Source organism: Theropithecus gelada, chromosome 8 (genome assembly GCF_003255815.1).
Source record: "Theropithecus gelada isolate Dixy chromosome 8, Tgel_1.0, whole genome shotgun sequence".
In the NCBI taxonomy this organism is placed as follows: domain Eukaryota; kingdom Metazoa; phylum Chordata; class Mammalia; order Primates; family Cercopithecidae; genus Theropithecus; species Theropithecus gelada.
This window is the reverse complement of record NC_037676.1, coordinates 721,763-743,520: the sequence shown is the minus strand read 5'-3', so window position 1 is coordinate 743,520 and position 21,758 is coordinate 721,763. Positions and strand designations below refer to the sequence as shown.

The window sequence follows — 21,758 nt, the reverse complement described above, 5'->3', positions numbered from 1 at the left end:
TTAACTGTTGTGGGCTTTTTTGACCATAAGAGTTGGTACTGTTTAAGGCCAAAAATAATAGTTTTTATACATCTTTTAGTTTCAACTCAGCTTTTACAATAAAAAGGATTTGTATTGTATTGAGTTTATAAACTTTTGGTTTGTGAAATCCGTATTTGATCTGTTATCTTCCAATCAAAAGTCTAGGCTTGTTTGACTTCCACCTCAGTGATTTTTCACTCTTTTTATTTTGTTTACTTCATTTTTCTTTAATAAGTTAATATCTTCATGTTCAGTTTTTACTTCACTCTTTATTCTTTTCTTTGAGTATGTTATGCTTATTTGGAAAGTCAGTGAAACTGTCAAAATGTTATCTTAATATGATACTTATAATTATATGAGAACTACAATCACCAAATCGACTGTATTCAATATTAGCAGATCTAGTTTGATAACACGGCTTGTGTGGAAACTGAGAAGGTGTTTGTCGTTACCCATAGTGTTCTGTGTAGTTATTGCCTAGTCTGCAGAAAATAAAGACCTAGATGAGATGTCTGACTTGCTTTCACTTATTAAACATGTTCACCATGGGATGATGTCTGTAACATCAGATATTGTTAAACTAGAGTAGGATTTAATAAAAATTGTGAAAGCTTACTGGCCTAACACTTTATTTCATAATATTGAGTATGAACTATATGTAGCCAGAGACGTCATTAAGCTTTACTGTTATGGTAGGTAATATGGTTAGTTTGTAGGGAAAAGAGCATATGAGTACATGTTTGTGTATTTTGGCCTTTGCCCCAGTAGAACAGACAATGGCATTCTAGGCTTGGTGTTACTAAGTTTCAGCAGACACTAGCAAGTGGTTTGTATTTAACCATACCCATGAAGCAGACAGATGGAGGCACAGATTTTAGTGGCTTTGTGGCAATAAATAGGGCACGGTGTGCCTTAGGAAAAGAATGTTTATAAAGGGAATTATAACTGAAATTAAAGGAGGCAGCAGTGAAGAGGAAATAATTATCTTCTATATAAATGATATACACATATTTTGAGATTTTTATAACAGCAGTGGAATACAATTCTAGGTAGAGTAGAAAAAGGAAAGGTTTAAAGACATATAAAAGATTCTTGTTGACAATTTATTTTTGGTAGCAAATCTCAAATGAGTACCTGCTATTAAGGGCTGCCATATCAGAGTTTTGCACTGTTTTGCTACCAAGTTTGATTCGTACATCTAAAACATTTTGTAGTTGATTGTCAAGGACTTAATCTGAAAATCATTTGCCAGACCACATAGTTGTCAATTTTTTTTTCTAGCAGCTATTCTGTTGTACTTTTAAAACATTTTTCAGATGACTTTTAAAAGTATATTTAGCAGTAACCTTAAAGGGTGCAAATTGGTAAAATAAATCTCTTCTTGTAATTTAGCCTTCATCAAATAATAGGTACCAATGTATTAAAAATATGTATTTTTTTTTTGCAGCCCCTTGAACCAGAGTAGGTTCAGAGAAACTCCCAAAATTTGTATTTTAGACACGTCATGCTTGATTGGTAACTTCCCTCCTTTTTTGGGGAACATGTTTGTGTCCTATTAACTTAATTGGATAGATTTTTAAGTATTTCTTATTTTTGGCACACAGGGTTGTTAGAATTCAGAACTTTGATTTTTGGTGTAGATGCAGAGAGAATGATGGGTAAATTTCCTAGGTTTATATGAATTTAGGGGGTGTATGCATTTTGAAACACTATTAACAGATGGTGCTGAAATCTATTACCTACATGTTTTCTAGCTGTTTAGCATTATGTTAATGAAATCTCCATATAAAGAGCGTTTCTCTGGCACAGTTGGTAAGTTGACTGCTAACTTCATTTAAATGTGTTACTGGATATGCAGTATACTGAAATTATTAATCCTTTTTTCGTGTATAGGAAAAGAGAACTGGGTTAAAAGAAGCAAATTAACTTGTTCTGAAAAGAAAGTATAGTTTAATTTTGTGTTCTGTTTAAATTTTATCTCCTTGGTAAGATTTTTTTTCCAAGGCAGAAAGCTTAGCATATTTAGGCATAGATACCTTACCTTACAATGCCAAAATGAATTTAATTCCAGTACTCAGGTTTTTCCCTTTAACAGACTCTATGCATATCAGGGCTTTCTAATGGGTTTTTCCTCTTTGTTTTTAAAATGTGAGCAGCATTTGACCAATTTCCATTGCTCTTAGCATTTTACTTAAAGAACAACCACTAAAAAAGAAGCTTTGTAACTTGATTGTCTTTTGCTTTGCTTTATCAATGCCTAAGAACTTAAGAATACTCCTACCTCATTAGCTACTCAAGATGCTGTGACAATCAAATCTATTCTACATAATGTGTTTAGAAACAAAGACTTGGGTGAAAAATGAAATAAGTATATTCTGACCTGGCTATTGAGGGGGAAAAAAAAGAATTCAGTATTAAGTGTTCCTTATAGGAGATACGTTAGCAGCATACTATAAAAGTTTGAAATTTTTAAAAAGTACTAATATTTAGGTATCCTCAAGTTCTTTGCAGTTCGTTTTTTTATGGAAATTAATCCAGTGAAACACTCAAAAGTTGTTTTTTTTTTAATGGTGTTTTTCCAGATAAACTCTAGGGTAAATATTCACATAATCACAAATACGTAATTTTGTAATTGTGAAATACCTGTATGCTTTGTTTTCATACATCTTCCATGGAGATGGCTGAATATAATACTCCATCTATGAATATTTTAAATGTTGAAATAAAAGTAAGAAATGTGGAAAAAAAGAAAAAGAAAATGAAAGGCAGGGAGGAGAGCAAAGGATGAATATAACGTGAAGGTTTGTGTGTAGTTAGTTCAGGGGAGAAAACCAGGAGAGAGAAAGCTTACACCAGAGCTGTCACTTAAAGATGACTGGGCTAGGGTGGGAAGAGAAAGAATAACAAGTCCCTAGAAAATTTGCTAAAAGTGAGGCGTTTGGGGTACAGAAGAGTGAGGAGGTTTGTAACAGCTGTAAGGGAAACATGATCCCTTCCGGTTAGAGGGAAGGGCTGTAGAGCCACACGGCAAGCCCAGGGCACTTGTGCATTTCCTGACTTTTCCTGACAGCATCCAGTGGCTTAGGATCAAAAATGAAGACACTGGATGTTGGATTACCCCACAATGGACGTGGACGTTTGTCAGGGTAAGAATGGTGGGAGACCAAAGGGGCAAGGAGAAACATTATTTTTTTTAAATTACAAACGTCGAAAGAGTCACACAATAAAGTTTATAGAGTGAAACGTGAAAGAATGACCTTCGTCCTTGCCTTAGGAGGTTCTCTGGAGCAGCCTTGCTAATAGTGTCTCTGACTGCAGTGGCTTATGGGAAAACCTAATAGCTGGGAAAATACTAGTACCTAGCAGTTGAGGGTAAGGGTTGTGGTTGGTGCCGTTGGAACTCCATAGAGCGTGTTCCACATGGAAGAGGTGGGGGACCGGGAATGTGGGCAGGTAACAACCCACACTCCCATGCTTCTCTCCCAGTGAGTGAGATCTAACTCACCCTGGCAGTAGGCTCTCAGTGGGTTTCAAGTTGGTTCCAAAAGGAGGTAGGGCCTGGTGCAGTGGCTGACATCTGTAATCCTAGCACTTTGGGAGGCTAAGGCAGGAGGATCGCTTGACCTCAGGAGTTCAAGACCAGCCTGGGCAATGTAGTGAGACCCCATCTCTACAAAAAAATACAAAAATTAGCCAGGCATGGTGATGCACACCTGTAATCCCAGCTACTAGGGAGGTTGAGGTGGGAGGATCACTTGAGCCCAGGAGGTCAAGGCTGCAGTGAGCCAAGATCATGTCACTGTACTCCAGCCTGGGTGACAGAGTGAGACCTTGCCTCAAAAATAAATAAAATTTTAAAATAAATACATAAAAGAAAGGCCGGGCACGGTGGCTCAAGCCTGTAATCCCAGCACTTTGGGAGGCCGAGACGGGCGGATCACGAGGTCAGGAGATCGAGACCATCCTGGCTAACACGGTGAAACCCCGTCTCTACTAAAAAATACAAAAAACTAGCCGGGCGACGTGGCGGGCGCCTGTAGTCCCAGCTACTCGGGAGGCTGAGGCAGGAGAATGGCGGGAGCCCGGGAGGCGGAGCTTGCAGTGAGCTGAGATCTGGCCACTGCACTCCAGCCTGGGCGACAGAGCGAGACTCCGTCTCAAAAATAAAATAAAATAAAATAAAATAAAATAAAATAAAATAAAATAAAATAAATACATAAAAGAAGGTGGGCATGCTATAGTGTAAGTGGACTGAAAGAGAGAGGAGGAGATGGTACAGAGACAGCAGGGTGGAACATGACCAGTGGCGGTTATGCCTTTTGTGCCTGTGCCTGTTGCCTGGAAGGAGCAGAGGTTTTTGCTGGACAGGACGGTGAAGGAGGGCATGGAAATATGGGGGGTGGGGGGCGAATCTAGGCTTCCGTCAAAGTAAGGAGAGGCGGGATACTTGGACTCGACAGATTCTAAGGGAAAGATCGGTTTAGCTCCTGAGTTGGGGTTTTGAGATAACTGACATTGTGAAAAACGTGGGATTTAATGTAAGCTTTCACAGTGGCTCTAGCCATTTCATAAATCTTTCTTAAATACCTCCTAAATGCTAGGATTTGGGAATACAAGGATAAACAAAACACAAAGCCAAATCCTATTGTAACGGGAGTGTGAAAAGTGTTTCTGTTCATGGAAAAAGTGCTGTGTGAGGATGGGGGATAAGTGACTGGACTGTCCATGTTCTGAGCTTTCTAGGACAGACCTGATTATGCTGTGAGCACTCTGCCAGATACTGTGTAGGCCCAGTGCTTGCCCTTGAGGGGCCACTGTGAGGTGGTGAGACAGACAAGAATTGTTAGAACACAGCAAGTTCAGGATGGGAGGAACCACGGAACATGGTAGAAGTACTAGAAGTACTGAGGTCTGTGAAAGTAAAGACCAGCCCAATGAGCACAACACAATGAGGCTCTTGATTCCGAACTTGCTCTAGCAACGGAGTTTTGCACTTGGTGGACACTCCGAGGCAGGCAGGGGAGTGGGAAGCTTTACAATGGAAAAGGAGAAGGCTGCAGGGGTGCTCTGATTGGAGGCTTCTGGCCTGGGCAGGCTGGAGGCAGCTGATAGAGGTAGGTGTCTTCAGTGATTGGTTTGAGGAGCGTGTTTGTCTTTCTGTGATTGATTCTGAGTTGCGAGAGTCCTGACCATTTGGGGCTGATTGCTGCTGAGATTGTGGTTTTGATGCAGGACAGGCAAGCCCCAAATTGGGCCTTAGCCCATGAGGGTTCTTGGCTTTGCCCAGGAAAGAATGCAAGGGTGAGCCAGTGGTAGGGTGGAAGAAAACAGCTTTATTAAAGAGGCAGTGTGGCAGCTCTGTGACTGCTCCTGCAGAGTGGGGCTGCTCCACAGGCAGTGTGCTGAAAGCAGCAGCTCAGGACAGTTCTGCCGTCAGATCTATACCTACTTTTAATTGCATGCAGATTAAGGGACAGTTTCTGAAGACAGTTCTAGGAAAGGGATAGTAACTTCTCGGTTGTTGGGTCATTGCCATGGAAAGGGGTCCTAAAGCCAGGGTGTTGCCATGGCAATGGTAAACGGACATGGCACACTGGTGGAAAGCTGCTTCTGCCCCTCCGTGTTTTAGCTGGTCCTCAATTTGGTCGGCTGTCTAAGCCCCGCCTCTGGAGTCGAATCTCATCTCCTACCTCAGTTTGATTTCCTCGGACTGCTTGCAGCAGTGGTTGTTTAAGCCACAGTTCTGTTATCATATAAGGTCTGGCTGTTGTCCATTTGTATATTCAGCCTCCAAGTGGGCACCTCAGTCAGACTGAGAGAGTTGGATTAGGGGCTCCAACTGTGTCTCTAATAAATAGCACCATCACATGACACGTCCGTCTCTTCCTCTGCTTGTAAGCTCTTTGGGTGTGGAACCTTATCTTACTCATCTTTGTTTTTTCCCATGTCTGTTGCCACATTGTAGATGTTCAACCAATGTTTGTTGCATTTAAAGAAGAGATAAAGAATCACAGCTACTAGGGAAACTGAGATGGGAAGATGGGAAGATCCTTGATCCCAGGAGTTTGAGGCCCACCTGGAAAACCTAAGACCCTGTCTGTCTTGCACACAAAAAAAGGGGGGCGGGTAGGGGGCGGGAACAGATAAAGGAGAGGCCAGGAAACACCAGAAAAGGATGATTCCTGAGGCAGATTCCACCTGACCTGTAATGGAGGCGTGGCAGGTGGCTAGGCAAGGAGCAGGAAGTGTATTCCAGGCAGGTGAATTGCTTGGGCCAAGGCCGGATGTGAAGTACTGCAGCCTGTTTGGGGAACAATAAGTGCTGCTAGGACTGGATCAGGGTGTGAAAGTACAAGAGTGGGTGGACAGGAGGCTGAAATCCCAACAAAGGATGTAGATGCCAAATGGCAAGGGAGTTTTTATTCTATGCCAGAAGGCTTGATTTCCTTTAAATCAATTCATTGATTCAAAGACATTTCCATTGAGGAATTTAAAATGGAAGGATTATAATCATGTGTGTTTTGTTTTTGTTTTCTTTATTTTTTTGAGACGGAGTCTCACTTTGTCGCCCAGGCTGGAGTGAGGTGTCGTGATCTTGGCTCCTGGGTTCAAGCAATTCTCCAGCCTCAGCCTCCCAAGTTATTGGGATTACAGGCACCCACCACCATGCCCAGCTAATTTTTCTATTTTTAGTAGAGACAGGGTTTCACCTTGTTGGCCAGGCTAGTCTCGAACTCCTGACCTCAAGTGCTGGGATTATAGGTGTGAGCCACTGCACCCAGCCCAGTGTGTGTTTTAGACAAATAACTCTACCTGCCATATGGAAAGGACAGGGGAAGTCAACTTCAACAGGGTTTGGGAAAGAAGATGTGGCTTAAACCAAGATGGAGCAGAGAGGAGAGATTAAAATGAAAGATATTTGTTTTCTTGGACTCCATAGGACTTGATGAATGATTTTGAAGGGGTGGATATAAGGAAAGAAAGGGAGTTAGCAATGACACCTGGATTTTGTGATTACAAAACTGAGAGGCTGTTAATGCTATCCACAGGAGAAGCAGATTCAGTGGGAGAGAGATGTAAGGAATGGGCATGTTAAGTTTGCACCGTTTAGGCGCCATCAAAGAGGAGATGTCCAACATGCAGCTCAATTCAATAAATATTCATTGAGCACCCAGTATGTGCTGGGCACTATTCTAGATGCTTGAGGGGACATTAGTGAGCAAAAAAAGATCCGTCATCATTCAGCTTAGATTTCTAGTGTTCACTTAAAAAATACGATTTATCAATTTAGAAAAGGAGAAGAGACTTTATTTATTCTAAAGGGTTACAGCATGCTTCCAGCTTAGACCAGAGACAGGCACTTGGAAGGAGAAAGGGTTGAGGTAGGCGCTTTATGCTGAATGGGTTGGCTAAACATACATATTTAACAGGTTACAAGAGGACCTATGAATATTTATGAAGGTCGACCTGACACATTGAACAAACATGTATGTAATATATGACCCATATTCACTTTGAGATAGAGACTCAACATGTGAATGCATTACAATTAGACCGTATATGTCAAAAGGTCTTTTTAGGACAGGAAGGTGTCTTGAGTGTACAGTCTCTGTAAACTGGTCAGACCAGTCCATGGTCGGTGGTATTATCAGCAGAAAGTTACTGAAATCAGTCTCTTGACCAGTTAAAGCCGTAGTTATGGCTGGTGGAACAAGGATTCAGTTAGTCACTGTCTGGTGGAGCTGCAAGTGTTTTACTATTGCTTATCTCAAGGCCAGTGTTGTTTAGCTGCTGGAGAAAAAGAAGAACCCTGTGGCAGTTAGAGCTTAGTTGATTCTTTTTTTTTTTTTTTTTTTTTTTTTTTTGAGACGGAGTCTCGCTCTGTCTCCCAGGCTGGAGTGCGGTGGCGCGATCTCCACTCACTGCAATCCCGTGTGGCTGGGACTACAGGCACCTGCCACCACGCCCGGCTAATTTTTGTATTTTTAGTAGAGACGGGGTTTCACCGTGTTAGTCAGGATGGTCTCGATCTCCTGACCTCGTGATCCGCCCATCTTGGCCTCCCAAAGTGCTGGGATTACAGGCGTGAGCCACTGAGAGCTTAGTTGATTCTTTAAGCGTAGGGGTGCCTAACTTCACCATTGCCTGCTCGGCCTTAGGTCCTGTTTATAATTGGGTGTCTTACTGCCACAGAGTCTGTTCCATTAGTCTTATGATCTCTGTTTTAATGTTAATGCCGGTCAGTTGTGTATGAACTCCAAAAGGGAGGGGGTACAATGAGGGCTGTCTGATCTCCTGTCCCGTTATTTGAAATGCTTGTTCCCCTGTGCCTTAAAGAAATAGCACTTGAGCCGGGCGCGGTGGCTCACGTGTGTAATCCCAGCATTTTGGGAGGCCGAGGTGGACAGATCATGAGGTCAGGAGATCAAGACCATCCTGGCTAAAACGGTGAAAAACCGTCTCTACTAAAAACTACAAAAATTAGCCAGGCATGGTGGCGGGCGCCTGTAGTCCCAGCGACTTGGGAGGCTGAGGCAAGAGAATGGCGTGAACCCGGGAGGTGGAGCTTGCAGTGAGCCGGGGAGGTGGAGCTTGCAGTGAGCCCAGGTCACGCCACCGCACTCTAGCCTGGGCGACAGAGCGAGACTCAGACTCAAAATAAATAAATAAATAAATAAAATAGAAAATAAAAAAAAGAAATAGCACTTGTAGGCGGGGCGCTGTGCCCCACACCTGTAATCCCAGCACTTTGGGAGGCCAAGGCGGGCGGATCACGAGGTCAAGAGATTGATACGATCCTGGCCAACACGGTGAAACTCCGTCGCTACTAAAAATACAAAAATTAGCGGGGTGTGGTGGTGTATGCCTGTAGTCCCAGCTACTCAGGAGGCTAAGGCAGGAGAATCGCTTAAACTTGGGAGGCAGAGGTTGCAGTGAGCCAAGATCGCGCCACTGCACTCTAGCCTCGCGACAGAGTGATACTCCATCTCAAAAAAAATAAAACAGCACTTGAATTCTGGGCGCGGTGGCTTACACCTGTAATCCCAGCACTTTGGGAGGCCGAGATGGGTGGATCACGAGGTCACCAGTTGAGACCAGCCTGGCCAACATGGTGAAACCCTGTCTCTACTAAAAATACAAAAATTACCCAGGTGTGGTGGTGGGTAGGAGGGAGGCTGAGGCAGGAGAATCGCTTGAACCCAGAAGGCAGAGGTTGCAGTGAGCCGAGATTGCGCCACTGCACTCCAGCCTGGGCAACAAGAATGAAACTCCGTCTCAAAAAAAAAAAAAAAAAAAAAAAAGGCACTTGAACAGAAATTTAATTTACTCAGCAAGGCTATTTTTACTTCCTGCAGAAAGGGTACACTTGCCAGCAGTTTTGTCACGAGAGTATACCAAACAAAGGAGAAAGGGTCATTCATAACCTGACACGTCCACCCTACTGCTGTGTCCGGTTTCCGTTGTCTGGAATGGGACCTGACATTCTTTATTTGTCCCGATTGTCTAGCAACTTAGAACTTCTTAAAAGAGGAAAAGGTAGAGGAGAACAAAGGAAGGAGGAAGTAACTTGTGGAATGGTGAGAAAGGTAAAAACACCTTCAAATAAGAAAGAGGAACAGGCTTGCTTGGACCAGTATAAGCATGCCAGGGCAAATATTTAGGCTAAATTGTGGGAGCTAAGAACATAAAGTACATTGATTTCTTTATCACGGCTAGCAGATATTTAAGAATGTTAGCACAGGTCTTTGAATAAATTTTGCTTCTAAGAGAAGTTACTATTTATTCCTAACTAAATGCGGAGGAAAGTCTTTGAAGAGGAACCTCTACTTTACTTTTTACACCATCATGACTGGAAACTAAGTTTTTAAGATTTTTCTGGGGTTCCCTTGGCCAAGGTGGGGAGTGGGAGGGCTGTCCAGTGGTAGGGGCTTAGAATTTTAATTTTAGTTTACGCTAGCAAGGGGAAACACCCTGTAATCTAATACATACGTAAATGATGTATTTACTATAGAATATGGTAAATACAGGCAAGTGGAGCAGGAAAATGGGATCAGCAGTGGTGGAAATGCGGGAGAGGGCAAGCAGGTGGGTCTAGATGAGGTGTGAGGGGTACAGGAGTTAGCCAAGCCAGTATCTGGGGGATAGTGCAGGAATAGTGAACAGCTAGACAAAAAGCCCTGGGACTAGAGAAGGCGAAAGCATAAGAGATGGAGGCCAGAGAGGTAATCTGGGTGGAAGACTATTCATTGTAGCCTCTTGGGATCCCCGTAGGGGCTTTGGCTTTTGCTGGAGAGAGACTGAACGGCTTTGGGCTGACAGGGTTTTTGTTTTTGAGACGAAGTCTGGCTCTTGTCCCCCAGGCTGGAGTGCAATGGCGCCATCTCGGCTCACTGCAACCTCTGCCTCCTGGGTTCAAGCGATTCTCTTGCCTCAGCCTCCCAAGTAGCTGGGATTACAGGTGCCTGCCACCACACCCGGCTAATTTTTGTATTTTTAGTAGAGACATTTCACCAACATTTCACCACGTTGGCCAAGCTGGTCTTGAACTCCTGACCTCAGGTAATCCGTCCGCCTCGGCCTCCTAAAGTGCTGGGATTACAGGCGTGAGCCACCGCGCTCGGCCAGACAGGACAGGTTTTAAGAGGATTACTGGTTGCTGTGTTAAAACAGACTGCAGAATGGCTTAGGTAGCCAGTTTTTTTTTTTTTTTTTTTTTTTTTTTTTGAGACGGAGTCTTGCTCTGTTGCCCAGACTGGAGTGCAGTGGCTTGATCTTGACTCACTGCAACCTCCACCTCCTGGGTTCAAGTGATTATCCTGCCTCAGCCTCCAAAGTAGCTGGGACTACAGGCGCCTGCCACCTGATACCCGGCTTTTTTGTATTTTTAGTAGAGACGGGGTTTCACCATGTTGGCCAGGATGGTCTCGATCTCTTGACCTCGTGATCCACCCGCCTCGGCCACCCAAAGTGCTGGCATTACAGGCGTGAGCCACCTCACCCGGCCGGGTAGCCAGTAGTTTCTAGGGCTGGAGAGATCCAGGATGAGAGAAGTTTCCACCTTCCTGTTATAGGCCCTCTAAGGCTTCAGCTCTTTTTTCTAGGACTAAGCTGGATCTCAAGTAAACACTTTAGAGAGGAGGCAGCTGAAGCTCCAGGAGTGTGCGGGGATCCCTGGGGCCGGATGGCGGTGGCGGGCAGGCGAGCGGGGCTGTGCTGGGGTGTGTTACAGTAAAGACGCCCAGCTTGGCGCTAGGCCAGCCTTTTCACGGTCTTAGGCTCCACGGGAAACGGCTGCAGAGCTCATTCAGTTGGCAGGAGCCAACGAGGCCGGACACGTGGGCGACTTATTGGCTAAGCGGGGCGCACGCCGGCCAGCACTGCTCTCCAGACGCCGGACCACCGTTGGGCTCCTGCGAACCCTAACCCCGCTGCCTCACGTAGCTTCCCCACAACGTTCGCACTCCCAGGCGGCGTATGCTGGAGAAAACAAAGGCCCGGCTCCATCAGGGCACCAATCCCGCTCGTCGGCCTCTTTCTCCGCCTCCAATGAGCTTCTAGGGTGTTGTCACGCCAGGCTCCTTCCGCCACTGATTGGCCGGCGTCTTCCTAGTGCGAGCGGTGCTGGCGAATCAGCGCCCGTCAGTCCACCCCGCCAGCCGCAGGTAGCCACGCTAGTGCCCGAGGCCCGTTGAAGTGGGCGGAGCGGCGGGCGGGGCGTCGTCGTGCTGTGCCCGCCCCCTGCCCGGCCAGCCCCGGGCGCGCCTACTCCACAGGTCCGGCCGGCCGGTGAGAGCCTGGGGACCGCAGAGGTGAGTGCCGCGCCCGAGAGTCCGCCACCTGCGCCAGGATGGAGTTCGTGAAGTGCCTGGGCCACCCCGAAGAGTTCTACAACCTGGTGCGCTTCCGGATCGGGGGCAAGCGGAAGGTGATGCCCAAGATGGACCAGGTGGGCCGAGCATCCCTGCTTCCTGGGTCGGGGAGGCAGCGCGCCGGGACGGCATCAGGGCCTGAGCGGCCGGGCCCGGATCTGGGGCAAGGGGCGCAGCGAGCAGGGCCGACGCCTGGGCGTTCCCGTCCCCCTTACCTCGAGCCTTCCCCACGTCGGGCCCGGGTGGACGCGGCCCTCCTGGCAGGCCTGTCCCTGCCCACGCAAGCCGCCCTGGGCCTGAGCGGCTTCTGCGTGGTTCCCGGCGGTTGCGCTCCCCGTTTCGTCCCTTCCGTGAGCATCGGCGCTTACCAGTGTTCTAACCCGCGGGTTGCACATCTGAGGCGATGTGGGTGGGTTACGTGGAAGAGGAGGAGTGAGTGTTTTGGTAAGCAAAATGAACTATGCAGATAACATCACATGAACACCGTTTCTGGAATGAAATCTCACTCCTCCAGTTTCACCTCCTCCAGAGCTCTCCCCGCCTTGCTGCTGTCCACCGCTTCATCCTCAGCGCTTCCTGAGTTTTAAAATCGCCTATCTACACTTCCGAGTTCTAATGAGTTATCTGTACGTCTACGGATTAGCTAGGTGGTTGGTGGAAGGTCAGAACTTGGTTTTACTTACATTTTATCTGCCTCATGCCTGTACTATTTATTAAATGAATGCATAAGAGGTGTTTTTATTCCAACAAGAAAATTATTCTATGTGATTATTGAATGAATAGACACATTCAACCAAGTTCTTCTGGTCTGGACCAGCCTGGCTGATTTCTGTGACTTTTTTGGGCCAACAGGACAGTAGCAAATGTGACTCAGGCCGAGGTGACTTAGGCCGAGGCTTGATAGGTGCCTGAACATTGGAGTCTTTCTGTGAGTGTCCATGTGCTTCAGTAAACACACCAGAAAATAAATTTCTGGTTTTTGTCCCCAGTAGACTACACCCTCGTTTGATGTTATCTTTCACATGCCAGCTTTAGGACAGGTACATCCTTCAGCCTATTTGTAGAATATTCCATTTTCTCCATCTTTTCTTTGCCGGTGCTACATTATTTTAATTATTTTGCTGCAGAATAACTTATTATTTGATAGAGCAGATGTCACTTTTTTATTTAGATGTAGCATTCATTTATTTAACAAATATTTGACCACCAATTGTATATCAGATCGTGTTTTAGGTGCTGGAGATACAACAGTGAACAAGATAGGTGAAGACCTTGCTTTTATAAAACTTATTTTTTAGTGGAAGAGAGACAATTCAAAAAAACAAATGTACAGTTTTTCAGGTGGAGAAAAGCACCGCAGAGGAAGATGCTAGCAGGGCAAGGGATCTGAGTGCAGTCAGAGCTTATTTGGGTCCAGAGACTTCATTCCTCTGTCTCTTTCCTTTCTACAGAAAGAGACTATTAGAGAAAATGGTAGCATTGGTTACCTGTTGGGAGGGAAAGTGGGTGGTCATGGTAAGTGAGTAGCGAAAGACTTCACAGTATACTGAATTTTTTTTTAAAGTGAGACTTGAGCTATTCCTTCTAGCTCTGATAATATGGTACAGTATTATTTGTTTTGTTGTAGTCTTTCTGGGCACTTTTTAAATCCCCATGAGCCGTTAAAAAAATAACTGAGTTGTAATTAGGGGAAACAAATTGGAAAATACATTTCCCTTCACTTAACATTATCTTAGCTTCTCTCTCTCTCTCTTTTTCTTTTTTTTTCCTTGAGGTGGAGTCTCGCTCTGTTGCCCAGGCTGGAGTGCAGTGGCGCGACCTCAGCTCGCTGCAGCCTCCGCCTCCCGAGTTCAAGCAATTCTCCTGCCTCAGCCTCCCGAGTAGCTGGGATTACAGGCGCCTGCTACCACACCCAGCTGATTTTTTGGTATTTTTAGTAGAGATGGGGTTTCACCATGTTGGTGAGGCTGGTTTTGAACTCCTAACTTCAAGTGATCTGCCTGTGGTCTCCCAAAGTGCTAGGATTACAGGTGAGAGCCACTGCACCCGGCTTTTTTTTTTTTTTTTTTTTTTTTTTTTTTTTTTTTTGAGACGGGGTCTCACTCTGTCATCCAGGCTAGAATGCTGTGGCCTGAACATGACTCACTGCAGTCTTGACTTCCCTGGCTCAAACCATCCTCCCACCTCAGCTTCCTGATCCTTAGTAGCTAGGACTACAGGCACGTGCCACCAATGCCTGGCTAATTTTTAAATTTTTTGTAGACACGATGTCTCACTACATTGCCCAGGCTGGTCTTGAACTCCTGAGCTCAAGCGATTCTCCCACGTCAGCCTCAAAGTGCTGGGATTACAGGTGTGAGCCACTGCACCCAACCAGTTTCTCTCTACAAACTAGGGAAAAAATTTACACTTAGCAGATATTGAGGGCTGATTATTTCTATCGCAGAAGGATTTGGCTATAGAATTTCAGGGTTTAGTAAACTTGATTTATATTGCATTTTTAGGAGCATATCAGTAAATCTAGGGGCATATGCTGCCTGCAAGGTGTGTGGCATCACCCAAAAGCCAAGTGATGGAAAAAGCAGGCTGTTTGTAATCAGGCAGATCTGGCTTCTATCAAATCTAAATCCTGTTATTTAGACTAGTATCTTAAGTCTATTATTATTAAGTCCAGTTTCTGACTCTGTTAAATTTGGTGAACAACCTTGGTAACTTAACCTCTGAGCCACAGTTACTTCATCTGTAAAATAGGGATGTATGTATGGTCACGATTTTTTAACCACAACTTCCCAACTCTAAGATGGTCAGAAAATGATTTTTTGTCAATTTGGCTCAAAATCGCTTGGCAGCAAAACCTGACTTGAAGTTGAGGCTTCATTCATCCCACTTAGTATAAATATTCAAATGTTTTGCTAAAGAAATAATTATGAGATGCTACTGCACACTGACTGGGGTTGTATATGCGTTTTATTACCTATTTTCTAAAACACTAAAAATGAATTCTGCCCCAGGTCTTGCCACAAATGTTTCAGTGGATTGTGGGCCTTTGAGACCTTAAAGGGTTGAGTAAGGATAACAGGCGATATCCACATTGTGCTTGGCATGGAGTTAGGTGCCTGATAAATGGTGGTTATCAATCTGATTATGTAAATTCAGTTCTCAAGTTTGTGGTATTTTTCCCCTCCTGGAGAAACCTATTCTATTTTAAAGTGAGGAAGGCTGCATAGAGGGCCGGTAGCTGGTAGCTGGTAGCTGGTAGCTGGTAGCTGTTCACTTGTGGAACTTTCAGCCTGAGGCTGGAGCCCCTTCCTGGGAGTCTGCTCTTGTCCTCCTGACCACCCCACACCCCTCCTCTAAATTCCCTCCATCCCTGTTTTCTCCCACTTGCGAGCTCTTGGGAGTGCCCTGAATCTCAGACTGCAATAGAAAACCCAGGAGGGACAGGCAGCAGTAGCCTGAGCTTTCTTTCTCCCTTAGCTCATGGAAATTTTTAGTGAGTGGTGTTTTCCATAGTGTGCTTACTAGTTGTGTCTTCCTGTTTTGTTCCTGATGATTTGAAGAAACTGTTGTTACAAGGTAAGGCACTGAAACAAATAGGTGACAGGAAAAAGAGCAGCAGGGGTACGAGCTGGAGGAGTAAGTGGCTTAGCTTGCTCCCTTTCAGAGTGGAGAACTGTATGGAAAGGAGGGGTAGTGTTCTTGAAGAGTGTTGGTGTTCAAATCTAGGGGGACTGTGTCTTGGCATTGATTGAAACTCCTGGCTTAACATCAGCCCCCAAACTCTTGGTTGGACTGAACATGACATTTGGCAGTGCAGTTAAAAACACTGCCTGCTGTAGCCTGGTAATGGTCAGGCTATGTGAAGAGCTGATCTGGAGCTCAGTCCGGAGCAGCTATTCTGTTTCTTTCACTCTGAAATCTTGCCTCCCCATATTTTGAGAGGGAAGGAGTTGGTGAATTGTTTTAAAATACTCGATGAATGTCTTCATTTATTCATCACACCTTCACCGAATATGTTTATGTGCCAGACACTGAACTTTACTAATACTATGGTGTCCAGTAAATATTTGTTTTTACTAATAATTTTTATGGCAATAAAATGACTTTTTCAGAATTATGTGATTTAAAAGATTGACTATTTTGGCAAAATAATATGTATTCATGATAGGAAATATACACAAATAAAAACAACATAGTTCACCTAAACCCCCCACCAGAGCCCAGGGTTCACTGTTACCATTCTGAAGTGACTGTGGAATTTCCTAGCAGTGGATATGCCATATTTTTTTTAACCACTCCTATTAGATATTTGTGGGTTTTTAAATTTTTATTGAGATGGGGTCTCAGTAGTATACAATATCATAGTTCACTGTAACCTGTATCTCCTGGGCTCAAGCGATCCTCCCACCTCAGCCTCCTGAGTAGCTAGTCTTGAGTAGCTAGGACTACAGGTGGGCGCCACCATGCCTGGCTTTTAAAAAAAAAATTTTTTTTAACTTTTTTGTGAAGACGAGGTCTCACTATGTTGCCCAGGCTGCCCTCAAATTCTTGGACTCAAGTAATTCTCCCACCTTGGCCTCCCAAAGTACTGGGATTACAGGCGTGAGCCACCACACCCGGCCCTGTTAGATAAATGATTCCCATCTCTCTCCCAAAAAGAACTGTTGTGAGACTGTGGGGTGAGGAGAGGGAAGTGGGGAATAGGAACCCGCGGTACTTTCGACTCCCTGTGGGCCTAAAACTGCTCTGAAAAATAGTCTATGAAAATATACACACTTCAAACAGCAACTCTTTCTGATATGCTTGCATTTAAAATGAGGCTTTTTTTCCCTTTTGGAAAAACACAGTCCTTGTTTGCTTTAGGGAAGAGTAAAGGTCAGTGCACTGCATTTCCATTAATTTCGAAGGGAAAGATGAGAAGACAGGAATGGCTGGCTTTCTAGAGAATAGTAGAGGCTTAACAGGTATCAGAGAAAAACCATAGTTTTCTCTGAAAACGGGTGTCAGAGAAAAACCATAGCTGGACAGTGGTAGTAAAACGGCAAAACACAGATTTTATTCAGAACAACTATTACAGTAAGAGGAGAGAGACCTCAGTACAGAACTGGGCTCCATTCCGAATACAAGGAAAAGTAGGAATTGATGACGGAGGAGCCGGATGTCAGTGGATGGAAAATTATTACGAGGAAACACAGGGGTAAGGATTCTTGAAGGCAGGCCGGAGTTATCAGACATCACCTGAGGGATGCAGGGGGCTGTGGAACCTGATCAGGTGTCTAGGGTGATCAGATATTGAAATTGGGGGATTCTAGTCAAATCAATTTAGCAGGATTCTTGGTAAAATTGGGCGATGCAAAGACAGACGCGTTGAGTACAAAGTCCAGGCCTTGTTGGGAAGAGGATTCAGCGGAGCCCGAGTAGAGTTTGGTCTAGGGAGACTCTGTCACTGGGAGGAAAAGCGAGCTGAAGTGCGCTGGGTTCCCTTAGCGGCAGGTGGGTTCCGTTGAGAAGGGCAAGACCGGGAGGAAGCAGGCGCCAGGTGCCGAAGGGGTGCGGAGCGGGAGACCGGGGGCGGGGCTGCGGGCCGGGAGCGGCCTCCACGTGCGGGGCGGGCCCGTTCTGGGTCGGCCCAGCGCGTATTCGAGTAGAGGGCTCCCCGTCCCGCCCCTTGTTGGGCGCTTCCCAGATCCGCTCGAGTCTATGGAGGAAAAACTCCGCGGGGTCCGCGATTTCCATGGCCGCAGCCGCCTGCGGCACCAAGGCCATGGCCCTCTTCAAGCGCACGTTGGTGCTGAGTCCCGCCGCGGCGCCCAGGGGCCCGGGCGCAGGCACCGCCCCGCGGGGCTGCTGCTTGCCTCCTGCAGCCTGGCCCTGCAAGGACTGGCCCCGGGGAGAGGGCGGCAGGCTGTGGAGCCGCCTGCCCCAGTCCCACTCCCACTCCTGCTCCTCGACGTCTCCCACCGCCGTGTGTCTTGTCTGCCCGCAGGACTCGCTCAGCAGCAGCCTGAAAACTTGCTACAAGTATCTCAATCAGACCAGTCGCAGTTTCGCAGCTGTTATCCAGGCGCTGGATGGGGAAATGCGGTGAGTGATGGAGGCAGCGCCTCTGGCTTGGAGGAAAGCTTGTAGGGGAGCTTTGAGTGGTTGGAGGCTACGTGTTGATATAGCGCTCAGCGTTGCAGCCTCGTTGCTGTGGCTTGCCCAGAACATAGCCCTGCCCTATGTGTTTACTTTAGAAAGCCCTTCCAGGCTCTTTGCCATCTAGTAGTGTCCCTTTGGGCCCAGCCTTTCAGAGAAGGGGGGAGGGGGTGATGTTTATTAACTTTTTTTAGTCCTGGCAGCTGAACCTGTCTGTGAGCAGGTCGTGTATTTTCTCGGCTTCTCTTATCCAACTTTGCATTGCTATTTCTAGCATATTGGGTTGATTCTTTTGAAGCTATCTCTGTGCAGATTACACCCATGAACTTAACACCAGATGCCTTTATGTATGATCGTATTTATACCAAGAAGTTACTGTGTTTTCTGACTTTCTTTTCTATTTGCCAAATATTAGTTCAGTCTTTTGGTCTCTATAGTTGTTCTACATTAGTTAAATGCAACTCACTGCTGGGAGTACTAGTGACACCCAACTAGTAGGCTTTTTATTTTTTAATAAACAAACTACAGAAGTTCATTAGTCTCATGTAAGAAAGGAAAACTAATGTAAGTTTCGTTAAGTATGAAAAACTTTGGATATCCTTGTAGTTCTTTAGAGTTAAGGGTGTAGATGGGTTTGGAAAATGGCCTGGCATAAGTTATTTTAAAATAAGATAACTTTGGCTGTTTGTTCCAATATATTAATAGGTTTTCCTTTTTTACAGCAACGCAGTGTGCATATTTTATCTGGTTCTCCGAGCTCTGGACACACTGGAAGATGACATGACCATCAGTGTGGAAAAGAAGGTCCCGCTGTTACACAACTTTCACTCTTTCCTTTACCAACCAGACTGGCGGTTCATGGAGAGCAAGGAGAAGGATCGCCAGGTGCTGGAGGACTTCCCAACGGTGAGTGGGGTTACGCATCTTGTCGACTGACCCTTGCGTTCATAATTGCTAATGTGGTTGTCTGCTAGCCTGCATACTTATGGAGAAAGGTGAAATAAGCAGTTTGAGGGCAGCATAATGTGATGGTTAAGAACCCTGGTAGCCAAGACTCTGAAGCCAGGCTGCCCAGGTTGGAATCTCAGATCTCCCACTTACTAAACTGTTGGTTATTTGCAAAGCCTCTCTGTGCCTCAGTTTCTTCGTCTATAAAATAGGGGTAATAATAACACCTACCTCATGGTATTCTGAATATTCAAAGAATTAACATAGGTAATGATCTTAGGATGTTAGTTACTGCTGTTATTATCAGTATTGGAAGTCCAGTGTTTCTTCCTGTGGGAAGACGTACTCACATTTTAGTGTTGTAAAAGATTCTCAGGCTAGCTCACAAAAGCCTGCTGACTGTATGATGCATCCTACCTGTGTGACACTGCTGGTCTCTTGACTACCCTGAGCCTGGTAGCAAGGGACTGCTGCTCAAGATGGGTAGCAGCCTGGCATAGGGGGTGGTGTCTGTTGGCAGCTAGGGTGAGGATTGAGAAGCAGGGTAAGCCTCTGCCACTTCACCTGTGATCCTGGGCAAATTCCTTATCTGCTCTGTGTCTCCATCTCCTCATTTGTAAAGTTAGAACTGAGAGGATTGAGTAATTTCACATGTATAAAGTACTTAGTGCCTGGTACAGAGTAAGTGTTCTGAAAATATTAACTATTTGGTCTATTTTGTTGGAGTAAAGTAGGTTATAGTTAAAATCCTAAGCTTTAAAAAGTCCCTCAAGTTTATGTGGACATCTGACTAGGTCCTACTATCTTAGAATTTGCATGTCTTGAATCACATAAATAACTGATTCTTCCATATCTTATAAATAAAAGTTTGATTTGGCAAAGTCACATGTTCTGTAATAGCCCAAAGAAGCCCTTTTTATCCACAGTTGCCAGAGCTTTTGGAGAACATTCCTTATGTTATTGAAAGAAACCTAATCTGTATCTGAGTTGGGAGGGAGCTAAGTGGACAGATGGAGAGTCCTCCGCCAAAGAAATGAATCTTTGATTCATCTGCATAGTGAGAGCAATATTTAAAAAAAAAAAAAAAAAAAAAAGGAATATTTGGGGAAGACTCTTTTGGTGCAAAGGCTATTTCAGATTGCTGAGATCAGACCTTCAGTACCAAAGCCCAAAATATAGTACAACACGATACAAATGAGAAGAAAATATCTGAAGAATAATTCGAGTTTATACAGTACAATTCAAAAGAAGAAAGAAAATTTATGACGAGTAACTGGGTGAGAATTAGAGCTGCAACCCTGGGAAGGTCCTGGTGATTTGGCTCTCACAGGACACCTGATGACCAGAGGATGGGTTTCCTTTGATGGGAAATCTGTGACCATTCATGGATGGGCCTCTGAATTCTGCCAAAGCAGAGGAAGTAGTCATACCCCATTTATGATGGAAGCACATTCTCACTTAGAAACAACTAATATTATTCTAGCTGGACCTAGCCTGAAATTCCATAGTCACTTCAGAATGGTAACAGTGAACCCTGGGCTCTGGTGGGGGGTTTAAGTGAACTATGTTGTTTTTATTTGTGTATATTTCCTATCATGAATACATATTATTTTGTCAAAAGAGTCAGTCTTTTAAATCACATAATCTTGAAAAAGTCATTTTATTGCCATAAACAGCCAAATTACTTTTGACTTGAGTAGATTCATAATAATTAAAAAATTTCTGGGGCATGGGATAAATGTCTTAGGTATTACATAAGTCAAGGCAGCCCTATCCACTCAGCAAAAGTGAAAGAATATGAAAGTGTGTGAATGCTAACATAATTTTGGGGAATATCACTAGCAAATTTCCAGATGATATTCCAATATGTTTGTAAAACTTCAGTGTCTTCCTTTGTTCATACAGTGTTCCGGTGGAAAAATAATGCTTAGTTCTGGAAGGTTTCAGATGTGAACTGATCGTTTTCTCTTTTGGGTAGTAGAGTTAGAGATGCAGTCCTCCGGAAAGCAGAGTTGCCCTGGGGAGAGTAAAAGGGAGCAGAAAGCGCAAGCCAGGCACAGCTATTTTCGCTGTTGTTAACCTTTTGTATCCTTACGAATATAAAGATGTACTAAGTTGTGTGTTTTGTGTGCATATATAATTTTAAGCTGCTTGAATTATGGGTCCCTCCAGCCTGTGATTCAGCTTGAGATGGGACTGTATGGGAATTAATAGTGCCTTGTCTTCTTAAGGAATGATTTGTATATGTGCTGATGTAGCCCAGCATCTCTTTGAAACCAGTTGTGTGGGGCTAGGCCTGCAATCAGCTTTTGGCTAAGACGTCCCAGGATAGAACAAGTAGTGTAAAAGAGGACTAATAGCTTGGCCTCACTCACACAGCACTGCTCTTAAACGTGGGCAAGTGGAACTCCTCACTTTAGAGGGCCCCATGGGGTGAGGGGTCACATGGGAATGTGCTTATTCAGCTCTCATGGGCTCTCCTACACCACGTTCTGGACATCTGGAGTTCCTTGCCCCGAATCCCTGAGCCCATGTCCGCATCCACACAGTCTGTTTCCTAAGGTCCGTCCATCTCCTCCAGGTGGGAACATGCCACCATTGACTGTGCCCTTGGGCCTGAGTGATGGCCCAGGGCTGTGTTGGGGAGTGTCGTGGATAGATCCTGGCACTAAGGGCTGGGATATCCTCTCAAATGAATGTGAGGTGCCTCCTGTGCTGGAGAGAGTGGGATTCAGGAAGCAGTGGAAGGGAAGAGCCTGGGATATGAGAATCAGCTGTCTG

General features: G+C 45.1%; 1 protein-coding gene across 6 annotated transcripts in view; it reads left to right on the top strand.

Moving 5' to 3' along the window:
* Positions 1-11,649: 11,649 nt before the first annotated feature.
* FDFT1 (farnesyl-diphosphate farnesyltransferase 1) overlaps positions 11,650-21,758 on the top strand; it is a 34,951-nt gene continuing 24,842 nt past the window's right edge. For 2 of the 6 annotated variants that reach the window (XM_025393141.1, XM_025393142.1), the window contains exons 1-3: positions 11,650-11,968; positions 17,878-17,975; positions 18,752-18,935. In XM_025393141.1, the coding sequence (XP_025248926.1) occupies positions 11,870-11,968; positions 17,878-17,975; positions 18,752-18,935 (381 nt within the window). In that variant the 5' untranslated portion in view covers positions 11,650-11,869. Of the gene's footprint in view, positions 12,262-12,357; positions 12,553-17,531; positions 17,976-18,226; positions 18,575-18,751; positions 18,936-21,758 lie in introns of those variants that run through there. The other 4 variants (XM_025393143.1, XM_025393144.1, XM_025393140.1 and 1 more) reach the window with 4 other exon arrangements.